General features: G+C 43.5%; 2 protein-coding genes across 3 annotated transcripts; one reads left to right on the top strand and one right to left on the bottom strand.

Annotated features, from left to right (window-relative positions):
* Window positions 1-3,248: 3,248 nt before the first annotated feature.
* Window positions 3,249-9,172, bottom strand: ckma (creatine kinase, muscle a). Of its 2 annotated transcripts, none has more exons than XM_034549953.1 (8): window positions 9,123-9,172; window positions 5,482-5,689; window positions 5,166-5,320; window positions 4,861-4,993; window positions 4,313-4,484; window positions 4,067-4,190; window positions 3,782-3,971; window positions 3,249-3,646 (listed from the first exon to the last, which is right to left on the bottom strand). In XM_034549953.1, the coding sequence occupies exons 2-8, from the start codon at window positions 5,672-5,674 to the stop codon at window positions 3,468-3,470; spliced, it is 1,146 nt and encodes a 381-aa protein (XP_034405844.1). In that variant the 5' UTR covers window positions 5,675-5,689; window positions 9,123-9,172; the 3' UTR covers window positions 3,249-3,467. The 2 variants fall into 2 exon arrangements, with proteins under 2 accessions (XP_034405844.1, XP_034405845.1); XM_034549954.1 differs by lacking the exon at window positions 9,123-9,172 and adding an exon at window positions 6,901-6,969 and having other exon boundaries at window positions 3,468-3,646.
* A 5,889-nt stretch (window positions 9,173-15,061) lies between these two features.
* On the top strand, window positions 15,062-17,919 carry nccrp1 (P1, F-box associated domain containing). Its single transcript, XM_034550996.1, has 6 exons — window positions 15,062-15,266; window positions 15,885-15,965; window positions 16,073-16,169; window positions 16,314-16,409; window positions 17,348-17,486; window positions 17,568-17,919. The coding sequence occupies exons 1-6, from the start codon at window positions 15,131-15,133 to the stop codon at window positions 17,712-17,714; spliced, it is 696 nt and encodes a 231-aa protein (XP_034406887.1). The 5' UTR covers window positions 15,062-15,130; the 3' UTR covers window positions 17,715-17,919.
* The last annotated feature ends 552 nt before the right edge of the window (window positions 17,920-18,471 follow it).

Below are 18,471 nucleotides of genomic sequence, written 5' to 3' on the forward strand. Positions count from 1 at the left end.
ATGTCACCTTTTACATACACCATATTTCCAACACACACCCCTCACCCCCTTACCGATGATTATCTGCTGACTTTCCGCCACCTGGGGACAATGACACGCACAAACGTGGATTACAGTCCCACTCAATGATCAGGCAGGCAGCCACAGAGGGTTGCGTTGCTCTGATTCGTGTACATACGGCAATGACAACCGCACTGGATTAAGGTCAGTGGGGGCGGGGCTGACAGGCCTGTTAAACAGCCAATCAGAGGCCGACCCTGTAATACATCTTCCGCTTCTCGAACCGAGTTGTCACATTCGTTTTCTCTGCATGGGAAAATAGAAACATGTCGATCTTACATGATTATTGAAGAACAATCTCCCGTTGTTAGCACAATTGTTATGCGTATAAGAAAAAAGTGTTGGTGCAGTAATGCCACGGAATTAAATCAACACAGCTGATTTGGTCAAATATTATCAAGTTATATAACTTTCATACCATTGTTGTCATGAAAACTGCCTCTATAAAATAATGAATAGAGAGGCCTGCAAAGACCACACGCACACATGCTGCTCTCTGGTTGGCTGGATTCATCGTTTGTCAGCGCTGGTCATTGTCATTACAACTTGTTCAAAGCATTTGGATTTTCCCAACCTCCCACCCGGTTTCATCCCTTTACCTTCAAAAAGCATCCCACTGAAGCAGAGACACACACTTGAGAATACCTTTCAAACTAGAAGCCCTCAACTGTTTGGTGAGGTGTTCAAGGTGGCGCATGAGCGACCAACGTGGTTTGTAATGCAAACTTTGCCCCGTGAAAATCTCGCAGTCGTCCCGCCGCAAAATACCAGCAATGCTCTGGTTTCTTTTCCGGTGCAGTGCAATTCTTTGGGTTCTCTTCTGTGCCACGTGCCATCATCTCAGTATGTCGATGTGAAGCACCAAAAGGCGGATCAGGCCGAGCAGTGAAAACCTCTCAGTGACACACGCACCTCTAAACGTGTTTGAGGGCACAGTCTATGAACTGGCCCGTCCGTTGTCGGTGACTTTGTGGGCTGCGGGGATCAGGGGGGGAGTGTTTTCCGAATCCGAAAATGCACGACGAAGGCAGTGTGCACAGTGTTTTCTTCTTGTTAGTCCAGTTGCCTTTAAAGCGAAAAACAACCCCCGGCGCCTTCATACAGTGCATATTTAATGTAAAAAAAAGAAAAAAGAGAGAGACGAAAAAAACGAGAAAGCTTTCTATTCTCCCTCCCTGTTTTTAGTGAATAACGTACTGTGATATTTACGTAGGCTACAGAGATCATGTTGTTTGGCTGCTGATTTACTGTTAATACTATCTCTCAGTTGTGGCTTTGCTCATGGTGACCCACCCCCATTTCCTTGCTCACCCATCATAAACCCCCCCATTCACCCCAAACTCCCTACATTTAACAGGGATGCCAAACGTGACCCCTGTTCACCACCTGCGCACGTACGACCACCTCTTTTCTAACGTCACAACGAGCGTTTGGCTTTCCTCAGCTCTTTGTTTGAGACCCTGCTCTCTCGCGGGGCGACACTCAGCCATCGTCCACACTCGCATTGTAGACCCATGTATGACATCTTCTAAGTCCTGTTTGGCGTGTTCTGTTTCACGGAGCACTTCGGGGGGCAGACCTCCTCAGGGTGAGAAGCAGACACCAATGTGGGCACCAGGAGTCTGTCCGTGTCATCTCCCTGGACGTTTCTCATTGTGGTGTATATTAGCATTAGGTAATATAGACCTCAATGCACTTTGCTTTGACTTGAATCAGCTCCTTCCAGTGTACCTGTACAGGTAATACCCAGAACTAGCCACTGGAGGGTGCTAATGTCTTAAATGTGAAACACTTCAATTTGTGGATATTTGCACAGGAACTTAATTTATTTTTTAGAATAATATCATTTAAAAAAACAGGATTTATATCAGTCAGTTGATGGCTGTATATAAAATATATGAATATAGTATATATCTTAGAGCTCAAGGTTTATTTATAGCTAGAGCAAGGGAAGTACTTCTAGTTTAAAGCAGATTCTGTCAGTGACAATGGGGAACAAAACCAACCTGCAATCCTGCATGACTTCAGAGTTTGGGTTTTAGGGGAAAAATGAAACATGATGCACACCTAGGATTGGAAGCTTTGTGAAATGCAGACACGATTGTTTTTAGACATGAATTAATGCAAAGAAGCGGTGCTAAATGTAGCGCCGGTCCTTCCCCCTGTTCACAAAAAAAGAAAACAGGGCGGCTTGGGTGAAACACAGTGACTTCACTCCAACTTGTTTGTTAGAGGATAGTTTCAGACATGTCATGAAATGTACCACAATGTACACAGTGTGTAAGAGAAATATTCAGTGGTAGTCCAGAAAGGACACTTACATTGGGGATCAACTGGGCGGCTTCTACTTTAACTTGAATTTATAATAAGCCCCGAACGCGTCAAAAGCCCTGGGTTGCATTCAAGCCATAGAAATGTCACATCACTGTCTCCTGATGGCAAACACGAATCAGGCTATTTGCAAAGCCTTTCGGAGGAAATTATCGAGGTGAAACAGGCGGAAAAAGCAAATAACTTAGTGTAAAACAACTCACTCTTAGTATAAGGTGGCTGAACATTGTCTTGAGGTGGAATCTACTGTGAAAAAATCTTGAAAAGATTTGGTTGACCTGCTTGTTGAGTAAACGTGTACTTGCTCAGAGACTGGTCTGGTTTCAGATGGTACAGTATTAGGACGCCAGGGGGCTCAGTATTTAACATGCACTGTCGTTTCCAAACAGATGTTTGGAAACAGCTGGATGTTATATGCAAAGGAGATTAAAGAACACACACAGTTTGACCTGTATGACTAATTTTACACTGCTCTACTGTTTGATTCCTCCCCTCAGAAACAAACTGTAAACTGAGATTGAGTGGTTGTGGTTTATAAGGAGAACACGGAGCTGAAGATTAATAAAATTCACTGATGTTGGCATTTTCTTTTCTTTCATTTTTGGTGTCTTGTTGTCATAGTTGCGACACACAATCTGAATATTTGTCAATGGCTTCGGATCCTCTGACACGGTGAGTATTGATTTGTGAAGATTATACTTTGTGAATGGTTATTTCTCATGCTGCAACACAAAAGATCATAATGATTCATGTTTTATGGGGTACTATTTTTTTATTGAGCAGTATGAACGCCTTCAATAATCATTACTTTTTATAAGAAAAAGTAGGTGAGGCCACGTCTGCCAGGCGAACCCGGCTCAGTGGAGGCCGATCCCAGGATGTTACCAACCAACACAGGAGAACGTGAAAAAAAAAAAAAAAAAGGGCGAAGGAGGAAAGAAAAAAAAGCTGGAAGGAGGAAAAAAGAGGTGAGCAGAGTCAAGAGTCTCTTGGTGAGCGGCTGTTTCCTCTGCACGCCCGTCAGCTGGCTCGATTGCACATGAATGGTCACGTGATAAAAACAAGATTGTCCCCCTTTACTTCTGTGCGGGGATCATGCTGTCGATGGCCTCTCCCTTCTCCAGTTTCTTCTCCATCTCGACCATGAGCTTGACACCATCAACCACCAACTGGACCTGAGCCACCTCGGAGGAGCCCAGACGGTCAGCGTTGGAGATGTCAAACACACCGCCCACGGAGGCAGTGTCAACACCACCTGAAGAGGAAGAAAGGTCAAGGGATGATGTTCGGATTACGCATCACACCTCTAGGTCTAGAATTCTGTAGCATCTCAGTTGAGATCGTAATGGTCCTACCAGGCGTACAAGCTAAAGAGTGGATCAATTAGTACCTGTTCCACGTTTCTGCAGACGCAGCCTGGTGAGGATCTCGTCAAACTTGGCGTGTGTGCTCAGCTTGGGCAGCTTGACATGGACGCCGCCACGCAGGCCGGTACCCAGGTTGGAGGGGCAGGTCAGAATGTAGCCGAGATGCTCGTTCCACATGAAGCCGTGGTTGTGCTTCTTGAAGATCTCCTCAATCTTGGGAGAAGAAAAGGGAAGAGTCAGAGTTGCATCCAGCAGATCCACACCTCGCTTTAATCTTTGATTTTTAACCTTGTATTATTTATGTGTACCTTCTGCAGGCCAACGCAGAAACGTTTGAAGACCTCCCTCATGTTACCGCCCGGCTGCATTGAGATGACACGCAGGTGGTCCTCCTCGTTCACCCAGACCAGGAAGGTCTTGTTGTCATTGTGCCTGGATGGAGATGGATGCAAAGGATCAGCATGCGGCAAAAACACAGGTGACGCCGTCACATGATGAGCGTTGTGAACGGTATTTCCAGTGCTGGCCCGCTGACAGTGATTGGTGGTACTCACATGATGCCTCTGCCATCGGGCCAGTCACGGGCCATGCCGGCGCAGGTCAGCAGGGGAGAGACGGGCTTGTCAAACAAGAAGTGATCAGAGATCAGCTGCTCCTGCTCGGCGTCAGTCATGGACTTCAGGGGGTAGTACTTTCCCTTGAACTCACCATCCAGGCTGGTCAGAGCTATAGGGAGACATGTACTATTAGGAGACTGATTGTACTTCTTTGCTATTGGGATAGATCTCAACATGTGAAGCTTTGTAGAGTGTCTCCTGACAATTAACATTTAGCTGATTTTGCATTAAATGGACAAGCAGAACAAGAGTGTTTCCTTGTCGGGTTACTGTAGATTCAACCTCTTATCCTAAAGGGACATCTTCTTCTGCACAGCCTATTGTTTGAGGAAGGCCTTGCTTACTGCCCATTCCTTTGTTTATTTTTTATTTATTTAACCTTTATTTAGCCAGGCGAAACAGGTTAAGAACAAATTCTTATTTACAACTGTGGCCACTCTTTGTACCTTTGTATACCTTTTGGTCTCAAACTATTAATAACTTACCCTCAACAGACAACTTCTCAATGGCTCTGCGCTCCCCACGGCTGTTGTGGGGGGGCAGGGTGAATCCCTTGATGCTGCGGCCGGTACGAACGCGGCTGGACAGAACGTAGTTGGGGTCCAGGTCGTCACCACCCTAATGACGAAACAGAAGCATACAAATGTAGGGCACTGGGCATCATCGTGTGGTTAGTTCCTATATTTCTAGCTGAACCTATCCAGTGTAGTGTTTCTGGTTTCTGTTTTGAAGAGTCTTTACTCAATGAACTAAAGGGCTCCCTGTTCTTTGACGAACTGGCGTGCTGCACCTTCAGGTTCTCGAAGTTCAGGTCGGTCTTGTGCTTGTCACTGGGCTTGTATCCACCATGACGGTCGGAGATGACGGGGTCCAGCAGTTCCTTGAAGACCTCGTAGGACTCTTCATCACCAGCGACGCAGCCAACAGTCATGATGAAGGGGTGACCTGAAGGCAGGGAGCGAATGGAGAAAGCAGCCGTTAGAAGATGGGAGAAAAGATGAGAGCTGTTGTACCAGTTTAACCAAGAAATGCAATGTGAAGGAAGTTTTATTCAGTTAGTAGAGCTAGATGGTTTGGTCGACATTGAAGTGTCTCTCGGGTCTCACCTGGGTTGTCAACACCAGTCTGGATGACGTCATCCAGGGTGTAGCCACTGGGTGTCTGCCTGTCCCTAATCTTGCCATACAGCTCCTTGGTGAGGATCTTAGCCATATGGTTGTTGTGCTTGGACAGGTCGGGGAACTCATCCTCAACTTTGTAGTTGAGTTTGAAGTTGTTGTGGGTGTTTCCGAAAGGCATGATTGCTTTCTAACACTGCAAAGAGAGGGAGGCACAGGATGAGCAAACTTGAACAGAGGCTCAGGATAATCAAGAAACAATTTGTCCTATTTGGATACTACTCTACCCAAAAAAACATCTTTTGGAAATGTTGGAATTTCTGGGAGACAGCTGCAGTGTAACTGGTGTTGGCAGAGGAATCCTGGTAACAAGTGTCACTCAATTCTCAGCGGCTCGAGTGTCCAGTTAAAATAGAGTTGGGGCAGGAGCACATGTTGCCTGGGTATTTTTAGCATCAGCACATCTGACCGTATACGTTTCTTTAAAATGTCCCTAGCATATATAAGTAGTATTTTAATTATTTTGGCAACCCCAGTTCTCCAATTCACACGTTGACACCTAGATAGAAATGAAGAAGTCTTTGCTGGTCATGTTTTACATACGTACACCCTTTGAAAACACTGCACCTTTTTTGTATCACGCTTGTATCGCCGCTAAACCCTGCAGGTTCAAACACTTAGTGCATCACTTAAAGCTGTCGCTATGCCGAACTCCTGACACAAGGCTAACCGGCTGCTGATGCCTCCCTTCATCCCACTGCTGCAGGCAGATCTGTTCACTCCTAGTTGTCGACACAAGTTACCTTTTTGTCCAGTAATTTGTTTCACATGAGTAATAAAAGACTGACACATGCAATGACGCACTTGTGACATCACATGAAATGCAATCCAAGTTTTGGCAATGAGCCAAATTGGTTTAGGAAAGTGACATTTTGAATGTGGTTATCATTTTGCCGAAGAGTAAATGTCTTGTTAAGTTAAAGGCCAAAAGGCCATCTTAAAGTTGACTCTTAAAATCAATTACTGTATATCCAGGGCACCTGTCCACATAACTCAGCGTTCAAATGAGGGCGTAAATATTTGTAGTGATACAAGTTGATGCAGCTGTCTTTTTTTATGATGACACAATTCAATGACCTCTGATACCCAGTAGGTCCCTGTTGTTTTTTTTACCCAGAATGCATCATATTGATTCAAACATCCTGTAATTGTGCATTTCTCCTTTGATTTCATCACAGACTTTAAGTTCAAAATCCTTCATCAGAGGCAACAACAAAAAAACCGACAGAGTTGTGTTTTCTCTGTTCTAAATGTTTGAATGATTGTCCGAATCCACACACGCCTCCTAATATCTTCCCCTCCTTCTTTAACTCCACAAAACTAATAATATCGGTGATATTTATTTACCTTCACAGAAGACAAGAACAGAGGTAACAATCCTTGGGATCAGATCCTGTTCACCACAGCCAAAATAAGGGTCACCCGACTCTGGAGGTGTTTGCTCCCTGTTTATATACCCGGTGACAGTCAGCCATTGGCTTGTCCATTTTAGTGCCTGCTGCGCCCCCATTGGCCAGATGCTCTGTACTGATACTCAGAACAGTTTATGAAAGGTACGCATTTACATCTCAGTCATCCAAGACGGGTGGCCTACTGCAGCTGTACTCTCACCCCTCTCACCTTCCTCCCCAACCTCCACCTCCTCTCCCCCCTCGCCCACCCTTGGCCCATACATAGAACCAGACGGTGTGGAGTATCTGAGAGGGGAGGCCGAGGGATGTTGAGGGGGGGGGTGTTGTTGAAGCTTTTGCAAACCATGTCGTGGAGATCAGAGGTCCTTGTGTGAGGCGTGAAGGTTAGAAAGAGGTGGTATTCACAATCGCTGCCACGTAGAAATGCTGCTCAAAAACACATTTTTTCAGAGTTGTCTCTGACTGATATCTGGGGAGGCGGAACACTGAGTATGTTAATCCTAAATGGTTAACGGTTGATGGATACCTCCTTGATGATGAGTAATGACCCTCTTAGGGCAGAATGGTCAGTTTTACACGATGGAAAGTACAGACACACTATAAACAACAGCAGCAGCTTGTTGGGGTGAATCGTGTCATGAACTGGCTCAAGGCTCAGACAAAAAGGAGGGAGTCATTTAAGTGAACTACTGAGATAAATTAAATCAAGCTTATGTGATAACAAGGGTGCATGACTGAGTGAAGAATGACGTGGACTAAAATAAACAATCAGACAAATCAGGCCATCTTAAAGGGCCTCCCAGACCAGAAGACCTTCCTGACGGCCTACACTCTGCTTGGTTTCTTCCTGACAGTGGACCATAGTCAAATTGTCTTTTTTTCTCAGGAAGGTTCCTAACTGAGTGAAATGGCCCAAAAAAGTCTCAGTGGCAGCCATGATGAGAGCTGGTCGAATCCTTTAAATGTTCAGGAAAAATGCTTCAATGCTTCCTTCCTTATCTCCTTTAGAATCGGGTACACTGGACCATGAATTCTCCTTTACATCTTTCCTTGACCTCACGACTTAATGACCTTGAACTTTGATTTAGAAATATAACATCAGAAAGGTTATTTTATTGGATAGCATTAGATTGTACAGATGTTGTTGCTGTGTTGACCCCCACAGACCTGCACAGGAAACTACTTCAAAACAGCCATGAAATATGGCAATTATCAAGCATCGAATCTCTGACTGTAATGTCAGAATGTTGAGGATGAAAGATGATGCCATATTTGACATTAGCTTCATTAGCTCTCATCTTTGATACTGTGTTGCTCAAATGTCGCACACTATTTCACCAATGCATCTGCTCCGCATCGGCTTCACACATTGCTTTCTTACAGTTTTGTCCAGAAGAATTTAAAGATTCTTTTTTTCTTTGTTTTTTGTCTGGTTTAAAGGCCACCAGTCAAGCTGAGCGTTGCCGCTGCAATCCGTGATCAAAATGTAAACAAAACACCCCTGCTTTCTAACATGGCTGCTCTTTGATCCAGTTCTGGTCCACGGGGATCCATACCTGCCAAATTCTAATTCAAGCTACACCACCCCCAACTTTTTCAGGAACACCACGCTCGTTGGCCTGTACCCAAAATAAAAAGTTACTCATCAAATCCAAATCCATCTACACTGGAGAGAAAGTTGCCGGAGACACCACTGGTGGAACAACGAAAGGTGTGGTACCAAATTAAAAGGGGATCCATAGGAGTGTTATCGCAGGCTCTGTTCTAAGAAGGGGTGGGTGTGGGGGACATCCCAGCAAGCAAGGAACCGTCCGTGTCTGTGGGATGTCCCAGCCATCTCTGCCTGGCAGCTGACTGGCTGACACCTGCTTCTTCCAGTCCTCAGTATCATTACCACCCCACCCCTCCCCTCCCCCTGTCTGTACAACTCCCCCTCCCTCCCAAAAACCCAACCCAACCCTGCCAAATTCTTCAGCCCTTCTGCCGTCACATACTGTATGTCCACCACGGCATAGAACACTGGTTTTGTCTTGTGCATACAATTGAAGCACAGTGGAGATGCCTGTTTTTTTTTGCATGTGACATGTCTGGTATATATGTCAGTAAGACTCGCAATGGGTTCGCTCACTTTTAATCCCTAGAAGGAAGTGGTATTACCTGCTAATGTGACACCGGGGAGAGCAGCTCACTGCTGGCTGACATTTCATCCAGAGCAAATGAATAATGTCAGTCCAGAACAGTTATGCAACAGGGCGGTGACATGATGGTGTGTGCTCATGCGGGCCAGGAAGTTTCTCAGGCTCCACAAGATGCTGAAATCTCTTTTAGGCCTCTGAGATGTTCTTCTTTTTTTTTATGATGTGGTTACAGCGAGAATAATTTCATTACACACATTGGGCCTCATGCAGGAACCGATATTACAGATTTTTGTTCCGATCCACAGTTGGTTCTTATTTTGTGGTAGCCATTGATTTCTTATTGTTGCTCTTTTAGGTAAGAGAACATTTCATTAACAAATTTCCCCCCTGGGAATGAATAAAGTATCTATCTATCTATCTATCTATCTATCTATATATCTATCGATTATGAAATAAATACTATTAGTGCAACAAACCCAATTAAGACAATATAAATAGTGGGTGATATTGGGTGTTTATGGCTTACATACTGATCTACGATGCTTTTTCATAGTCCTGTAATGTCAGGACTGATGCTCTGAACCTTGATTTCTCTCCTGCGGAAGTTCTTCTTTTTACAGATGTCTTTGGTAGCATCTCTCCAATTCTAGGGTGTCTACCAGAGTGTTGGCACATGGCACAACACCTGTCCTTTCATAGTCGGGGAAGTTACGTTTGGTGCATCTGGTGTTGACCACTCTTGTTTTTGTTCTCAACAGAAAATGACGTGAAAATATATGAGAATATTGTTGCTGAATGAGGCCCAATTTATTTCCTGAAACCTCGGAATGTTGCATTTCAACAATTTCTGTCTTCTCCCCCCGTATGTCAGAGGAAGTGAGCATTAGTTTGTAGCCTTGCAGGACGCTCTGAGGCGTGTCCAGCTCGACCCCCGGAGAGGAATCTATACACCAACTGCACTGACCTGTGTCAGAATAGCCCAGTGTCAAGCGGCAGCTGCGTCCAGTCACCCTCTCTTGAGTGTGAAGTGAGAGCGTGCTATGGCACACTGGTCCCAAATGGCCGAAATGTACAATTTATATATCTCTGGCACAATTAGTGAGACTTGTCTGCAGTTCCTTCATTATTAACCTATTTCAATGAAACCTGCCTGGAAGAGTAACATTATGGGCTTGGCAAACACATACAATAACATAGTGAGCCCCTATAAATAACACCTTTATATCCGACTATATTTACAGCTTCTTTCCCACATCAAATTCAACACCTGTCAGTGGAGAACGAGCCTGGAGATGCACATCACACACGCAACATTTAGCATTTAAACATTTAAGGGGATATTTTTGTTTCATTTGCAAGATAAAGATGCAACTTAAAGAATACACTTCATCTCTAGACGTCTGAGGCCTTTTTTTCAGCTGATAAAAAAAACTGCTATAATATGTGTAAATAATGATTATGCAGATTTAAAATAGGCTGAATTGGATATTATGCAATCTGAACTTTATTTTGGACGCCTGCAGGGTTTTACTTGTTGCAGACCCGTTGGTGGTTGGACTGAAATTCAAGCCGCCAGGGTCACGTGTATAGTGTGGCCAGGAAGAGGCTATAATTGTACCAGGCTCCCTGGTCCATCTGCACCCTGTCAAACAGGACCCCCCCCCCCCGCCCACCCAGGACCCAGATTAAATTTCATCGAGTCAGACCAGACCTCTCCAAGCTCCACAAAAGTGGTTTTACTAAACTTTGCAAAAAAAAGAATGAAATTAAGCTGCACCGATGTAGTGAGTGAGCCAATACTAGGAGAACAAACGTTTGTGCTGTTTTTGTACACGCAGGTTGAACAGTTGCTTTATTTTCACACTGTTTATCCTCAGAATAAAAAGGCTTATAAACTCCCTTCCACAAAGAAAACAGCAGGTAAAGGGAGATTAGGGATTGGGCATTGGTCCTGCACCACAGTATTAACAAGTGAGTCATGCATGTGCTGCTGCTCAGTAAATAGGCCACGGCCCTTTCAATAGGATTAACTGGACCCGAACACATGAACACAGCATGCTCTAGTTGGAGAATGTTTATTGAAGCGTATCAAACATGTATCGGTGCATCTGAATGAATAAAGCGCAGGCATTCCAGAGGCTTGGAGTACAGTATGTGACCGTGGATCACTGCACATTCCTCACAGTGCATACACACCTGGCTCAGTGCCACAACCCGGGGGACAAATTTATATATATATATATACATATATAGTATGTAAGTTTGACCTTCATAGGCTTGTCCTCACTTTGTGTTCCACAAGGTTGCATTCACATTTATTTATTTTATTGAATCTGCATTGAATGCATGGTTCAATTAAAGGATACTCAGGTTGTCAATTGGCTCTTTTAATATGTCCTCCCATTTAAAAGGGTATTCTAGTGATTGGTTTTAGATATGCAGCTCCATAAAGTTAGGGGACCCGTGAGAGGCAAATTTGTATTTAATTTTTTTGATAAAAAGCGGTCAAAATCCAAGCAGCATATAATAACATATATGACTGTTTTCACAGGCTGTATAATGCTCTTCATACTGTGTAAACTGACCTTTATGTGTAAAATCAGTAGCCTGCCCCTGTAACCAGGGTTAGAGCAGTAATATTATTAGAGGCGATAAAAGAGCTAATGTTGCTACTTATCAGGCAGTCAGAGTTCAGCTCACATAGTCAGTAAACCCACAATGCAGGGGCACAAGGGTGGAGGACAAGCGTTGACTCTATACGGACATTAATTTGTTTAAAGACTTAAGGGATTTCATTTGAATACATGTCTTTTAAGTCACGATTTCGCTAAAAAAGGAAACAAATGTTGACCAAGCATTTGGCCCGCTAAGGAAAATATTGCAATATTTAAGTATTTGCAGTATTACGATTGGGGTTCTGCCTCCAGTACATACGTGCAGAAAATGGCAACATGCACACAATTCTGAAAAATAGTATAGCATGTAGGTATGTCATTTTGGGACGCAGTCCAGGACCCCAGACTGCTAAACTCAAAGCACAATTATAATGTTTTCACTCAAATGGAAATTGTAAAACAACCAGGACTGTAAACGGCCCTTTAAACACCTGTCCACATAACACATGTTGACAATTGGCAGCTGATCGTTCTACTGAAAGTCTGTTACATAATCTCCCCATAGGCTGTCCTGTTTGTTCAGCCTCAAAGCATTAAACACTTGAACGACAAAGCTTTGGCATTGAATGTAAATGGTGTCCACCCCCACTGTGTAGACATGTGTGAATTGGGAAGCAGTGTGTTGTCCTGCAGCAGTGCCCTCTTCAGACGTAGAAGCTGCCCCCTGTTGCCTTGCTCTGGCCCTCTGCCAGCCATAAGCACTGCTGGCTCTGGCTCCATCTTATGTCAACGGCAGCTGAACTATGAATTAACCTCCTTGACATGAAAAAACACGAGCAGTATGTGCTATTTTTAATTTGTGCAAAATCTATGTCTCCCTTGGGATTTTGTCCTATACCTTTACTTTCTCCTTTTGTGGTATACCTTTTATACACTTTGTTCCTTTTTATTGTTAAATTCTATTCTCTGAGAATATCTGATATACATTTTCTTTGTTTGTCACGTGGAGGGGACTACAACTGCATTTCATGGGGCAATCGTGTGTTGTATCAAGTCCATAAAGCTGAACCGTGAACCTTCATAGTGGTCAAAGCATAATTAAGAATCCACTTCCTTCTGAGCCCTCAAATGTGCCTCAGGCTTAACTGAGAAAAAAATTAATTAGCAAAACAGACATACATATTTTTTCTGAAGAGAAGTATTCCCTATCTCATAGAGTAAAACTGCTTGTGGTTTGCGTTGGATCTGCATTAGGTTCACACACACACACACACACACACACACACACACACACACACTGTAACACAAAACTTACACTAATAGAAGGTGTCAACTGTATGTAGTTGCTCTGGTTTCCTTATTAACAGTTGTATTTGATTTATATATATTACAACAATTTAAGGAATTATTAAAAGGTGGAAGGTCAGTGTTTCAGTCATTTGTTAACCTGTCACCGATGCATTTATTTAAAATGTACAGAAAAGTTACAGAAACAGCATTCCTTGCTCGGCAGCAGATGACATTTGTCATTGTTGTTGAAACACTTAAAATGATACTATATATAACTAATAGACTAGAGAATATAATTGAATGTAACGTAATGCAAAGTGCCACATGTATATGTGGCACTTTGCATTACGTTACATTCAACCATGTGAATACAGAAATTGTATGAATCATGCACGTATACACCAATCAAATATGCTGAACTGCTTTCAAATGCTGCATTTAGAAGCAATAAGATGGTATTTGTATGCAGCATTTATAAACAGTATTATTGATGCGGCTGCTGCAATAAAGCAGCCTCCACTGCATGAGCCTAACGCTGAGTTGGCTCGGCTAGAATCCACAAGGTGGAGACATTCGTAAAGCATTTGCAGTGTAAATTGACCTGCTGTCATCTCTGCAGCTCTACAAGGATTATGGAGAGACCACAATGAAATGAACTGCAGATCACACACACACATGTAGCTCACTAGCACGGGGCCATATGCCCTGTACACGGGAAAGGTTTGGCTCGGTAACACTGTTTAAAAGCATCACGGCATGACAGAGGCTATCCATCATCTTTCTTTATAATGCTAAAAGAAGAAAAAAATATGACTCATTGAATACAGGGCCGGGTCTTACACAACTACATAAGTCAACGTAGTATACGCCATGATGATTGCTCAAATATGGTTCTCTTAGTTTCAGATGATACCATGATTTTAATAATGCATATTTTGGTTATGGTATTTCTCCTATAAACAAAACTCACAACACATCCATTTAGGTTTAGTAACAACAATTTACCATATGTATGGTAGTACTGTCAGGAATTAGTTATTTTGAATTAATTAATAATGTTGCTTTATATATGTATATGTATATATATATATATGATATAGCCTGCCCATTATTAAAACTCAGCCGCATACAGTGGGCCAGATCTTCTGTGCGTCTGTTCATTCACACATTGAATACATGGCCAAGCAGGTTGGGTCTACATGTCAAATGTTTCAGTTCATATTTTACATTCAAATACACAAACCATTGTACTCCATATCAGTGCACTGTAACTCTTCTCTGGTTAATAAACGCAGTGCAAAGGTCCGGCTGTATCAGTCCTGTCACCATGGAGACCCCATATATAGGGCCAAAGTGCTTGGTAAAGAAACCATAAGAACTAACAGACAGGCTCCATATGACTCACTGCTCACTGGAGAATGCAAGTGAATCATAGTTCACAGTATTCTGTGGTCTGCAATGGAAACACATCAAAACTATTTCAGTGGTTACTTATAATTAATGAATTGATCAATTACACCGACATTGAAATGATACTATACAAATGTCTAACATATATTAATAAAAGGGCGATTTTCCAATTAACACATTTTTGGCTTTAAAACTATGACCTTGAAGCAGGTGGAATAAGTTGACTTTATTTCTGGCCCAGGAATGAGTCAAAACGTTTGAACAATGAAGTTAAGCCGTGAATCATAACTGGTGTGCATGAATTAGTAATTGGTGGCCTCTACTTTTTCTCTCTTCAGTAAAAACTGAATGAGCTGTTAAAAAATAAGGTTGTGCACATGTTATTAACGGATTGGTGCTACAGTGAAATTAAGAAAAGTCTCTTTTTAATAGTGCTTTGTTATTTATTTATTTACACAGACAAATGCATTATTTTTGAACAACTGCCATCATGTATTCATAACCTTCCTTTGTGGGGCTCCATGACCGCCTCGGTGTCATGATCTTTTCTCTCTCATCACGTTATTGAACAGCTGTGACTTTAAGAGGCTGTGCGCTGCCTTAGTCACCTCCATTGCGACACCGGGGTGTGGCACGCAGACCACGGGCTGCAATAAAAAACCCTCTCGGACTTCCTGAAAACACTCGTGGAAGCGTGAGACCACATCGCACCATGTCTGAGTGGAAGAAGAGATGTGAGGCTGAGTGCAGCCTGCAGGGCGCGCCGATGCCGGACACCCTGGACTGGAAGTCTGTCTATGACGCCAAACCGCTGGGGAGAAATCTGCTGAAGAACCCGTCGCCTCACGGTAAAACAACAACAACACCACTGTTAGAAACACGGCTCGTGCGCGCTGTTGTGTCGCTCTGCTTGCCTACTTACTGATCAGGGGAGTTTTATTATGTACACGCCTGATCCAGAGTTGCATACCGGTCTCCAGATGTTATAGCGCGTGCTACTTGTTTTTTCAAAGTGTTCCAAAGTTGTGATTTGATTCCTTAATTGGTCCTGAAGTGGTTTCAAAGGACTTTCGAGATGCATCACACATCTGTCGTCAGCCCCAGGCTGCTGCTTCTCTCCAGGAACAAGCTGTGATGGCCCTGGTGGTTTGGAGATGTGATGCTGCTCTTTAGTTCAGTTAGTTCTCTCTGTACCTACACCGACATCTACATAACTTTAAGGGACCACTGTGTTTACTTGTGTTGAAAAAGAAGAATGTTGCAAAGTCGCCATTCTTCAGCGACATCCAACGTTTTCTTGTCCAAAGAATAAGCTGCTGACTGATACATCCAGAGTGTTAGTCACACAGAGGCACGCCCAGTGGCCTTGTCAGACTTATCCTTTGGCTTTGGGATGTTTACGGTGGAATTATAGAGGCTTCAGTGGGCGCGGTGCCATTTACAATTGTCCCTTTGTCTTCTCTCAGGCGTCAGCAAGGACACCCCTCCGCCTGAACCCGACCTGCCGGAAGAGCCAACACGTGGACCTCCACAGTTCCAACCTCATGGTGAGGCTCAGTAGTGTTCTCTGTGTTTTGAGCTGCGAAACCCCAAAAAACGCAGGAAAATGAATATTTTCTGTGAAGTCTCAAATCCGCTTTCTCTCAATTCATAGGCGAGTTCAGCGGCTGGACCACAAGCACCGAAACCCTCGCCTACGACTCCAGTGGCATCCCAGCGGGGGCTGTGATCTGCGAGTTGCCTCTTTACAGGTGGGTGTCACCGGAAGGGTCAATTGTTTTTATGAATGGAATTGGTCAGGGATTACCTGTGGGCTTATGACTCCACCCACAATATAGGGCCAGGACACTAAATAATGTGCATGTTGTATATCTCTCTTCCCCCTCTCCCCCCAGCTGGTTCACCATGGAGCAGGTTGTGGACCTGAAGGCCGAGGGACTGTGGGAAGAGCTGCTGGACGACTTTCAGCCGGAGATAGTCATCCAGGACTGGTGGGTTAATGAGCAACTTAATGAATACTCAAACCCATTGTTATTTTCCCCCTGCTATAGGTTACATAAAATCATCAAAGCCTAACTTTCTTCATTCATTATCCATATTCATCCAGGCTGTGTTTTACAGTTGCTACCAATGTCCTAGGAAATTACTTTAGGTCATTTGGTCCTAATGTAAGCGACGTGGGACTATGATCAGGCATAAATCAGTCCCGCACGTTCTGGGTTTTCTTCATCACTTCATCAAGTTCCAGCACTCCAACCGCACAGCCAAGTCCAGGCGCCCTCTCCCCTCTTCTTTTCCCCTCCCTTTACCGTCTCACCTCCAGGCGCCCAAACAGTGCCGACTAGTGGTTATAACTGTTATCATCAACTTAACATAACTAAATACTAAATATGTGTATCCAAGATGATAGACAGCAATTCAATATCATACGTAATGTATACTTGCACATGTACAATTGTGTTTCCGGCATTTAAGTTTACATCACATAATTTCTCTCTTCCTTAATTCTAAGGTATATCCCTCCTAGATTTAAAGGTTTAAATAAATGGACATATCCTCTCGTTCTCTCCGTGTTGTTCAGGTACTGCGGCTTCCTCCCCCGGTCCAAGCACATGCAGGTTAGGGTTCATTGCTGAGTCCGAGTTGTCCGTAAGTGGTGATGTGAAACGAGAAGGCTCTTATTTCTCATACATGTCGAGTTGAATTGTGTGCTTGGCCGTACTGTGTGTGACTGTAAAGGAATCTCCAGGTTGCACTAATAATAATCCCGTTGAATGAATCTGAAGTGGAACCAAATAACACCGCCTCCATTTCCCATTAAATTAATACGAACAGCCAGAGTTATTTCCAGGAACTTTCTTGGAAGTTGACAGGAAATAAATTAGAGCTGTTCAATAAGTAACTTTTAAAGTATCTGTCCTTCCATCAGGTACGAGGAGAGTCAGCTGCATAACTCCATCTACCAGCTGCACGTGAAGTTACTGGGTGCAGACAGAAGCTCAGTGATCTCAGAGCACACCGCCGAGCCCACTGAGGACCGCAGCGCTTACTCGCACACCTGGAAGGAGGTGAGTTCTCGAGCGGTTCACAGCTGGTCGTGATCAGGATGACTCGGGCCTTTCACTGCACGTCTCTCTGTTGACCTGCAGGTGTCCCACGTGTTCTCCGGCTACGGACCAGGGGTGAGGTTTGTCCACTTCCAGCACCGGCTGAAGAACCAGTTCCTGAACGGGTTCTACGGCACGCTGTCCAGCGGCAGCTCGGTGGTAGTCAGACCCATTAGAACCAGCACCTAGGCCCAATCCTGCAGAGGGCTACGATGCAGACAGAGTTGCTATCACATTCGATGTAACCAACCATTAACACAGATTTCCTTGTGTAATGGTTATTAGTTTGATTTTAATACACTAAGAAACATTGCACAGTATGCAACCACAGAAGATAGACATTTGCATTAATTTTGTATTTGCTGTAAAAGAATAAAGGGAGAAAGGGAATGTATTTTTTTCTGTTTTTTTGAGCAAACCATACACTGTTTTTTGGCATAATAAAAGACATAGTTCTTATTTCGCTGTTTGTTTCGTTTGTAGCAGAGCAACATGTGACTAATCTGCATGAAACAGACATGGATGCTGTAAACACCCTATCTACTATCTAATTAAATGGGGAGTTCTTGACTGTGTAGAGACATGAAAGATTCACAGTTCATGTTACTGTGGGAATGATCCTGTCCTTAATGACCTAAAACTCATGAATCACAAGATATAGTTCCCATTTTTGAAGGTTTCTTTACACATTTAAAAATGATTTGTGGTAAAGTTATTCTCAATTATATACTCTCCAGAAAAGAAAAAAGGAAACAAGTACAAATACCATTCCAACTTCTTCAAAACCTTGATTTACATCTCAGGCAAGACTGACTCCATGTAAAGACATTTCATGTTGGTTGAAGCCATTTTCCCTTTTTTTGTTCTGCCTGCTCTCTTAATAATGCATGTATGACCTCAATGCTGTATTGCACACTCCTTTTACATCTCTTTTTCAGGGCTTTTA

This window comes from Cyclopterus lumpus, chromosome 14, assembly GCF_009769545.1.
Source record: "Cyclopterus lumpus isolate fCycLum1 chromosome 14, fCycLum1.pri, whole genome shotgun sequence".
Classification (NCBI taxonomy): Eukaryota; Metazoa; Chordata; class Actinopteri; order Perciformes; family Cyclopteridae; genus Cyclopterus; species Cyclopterus lumpus.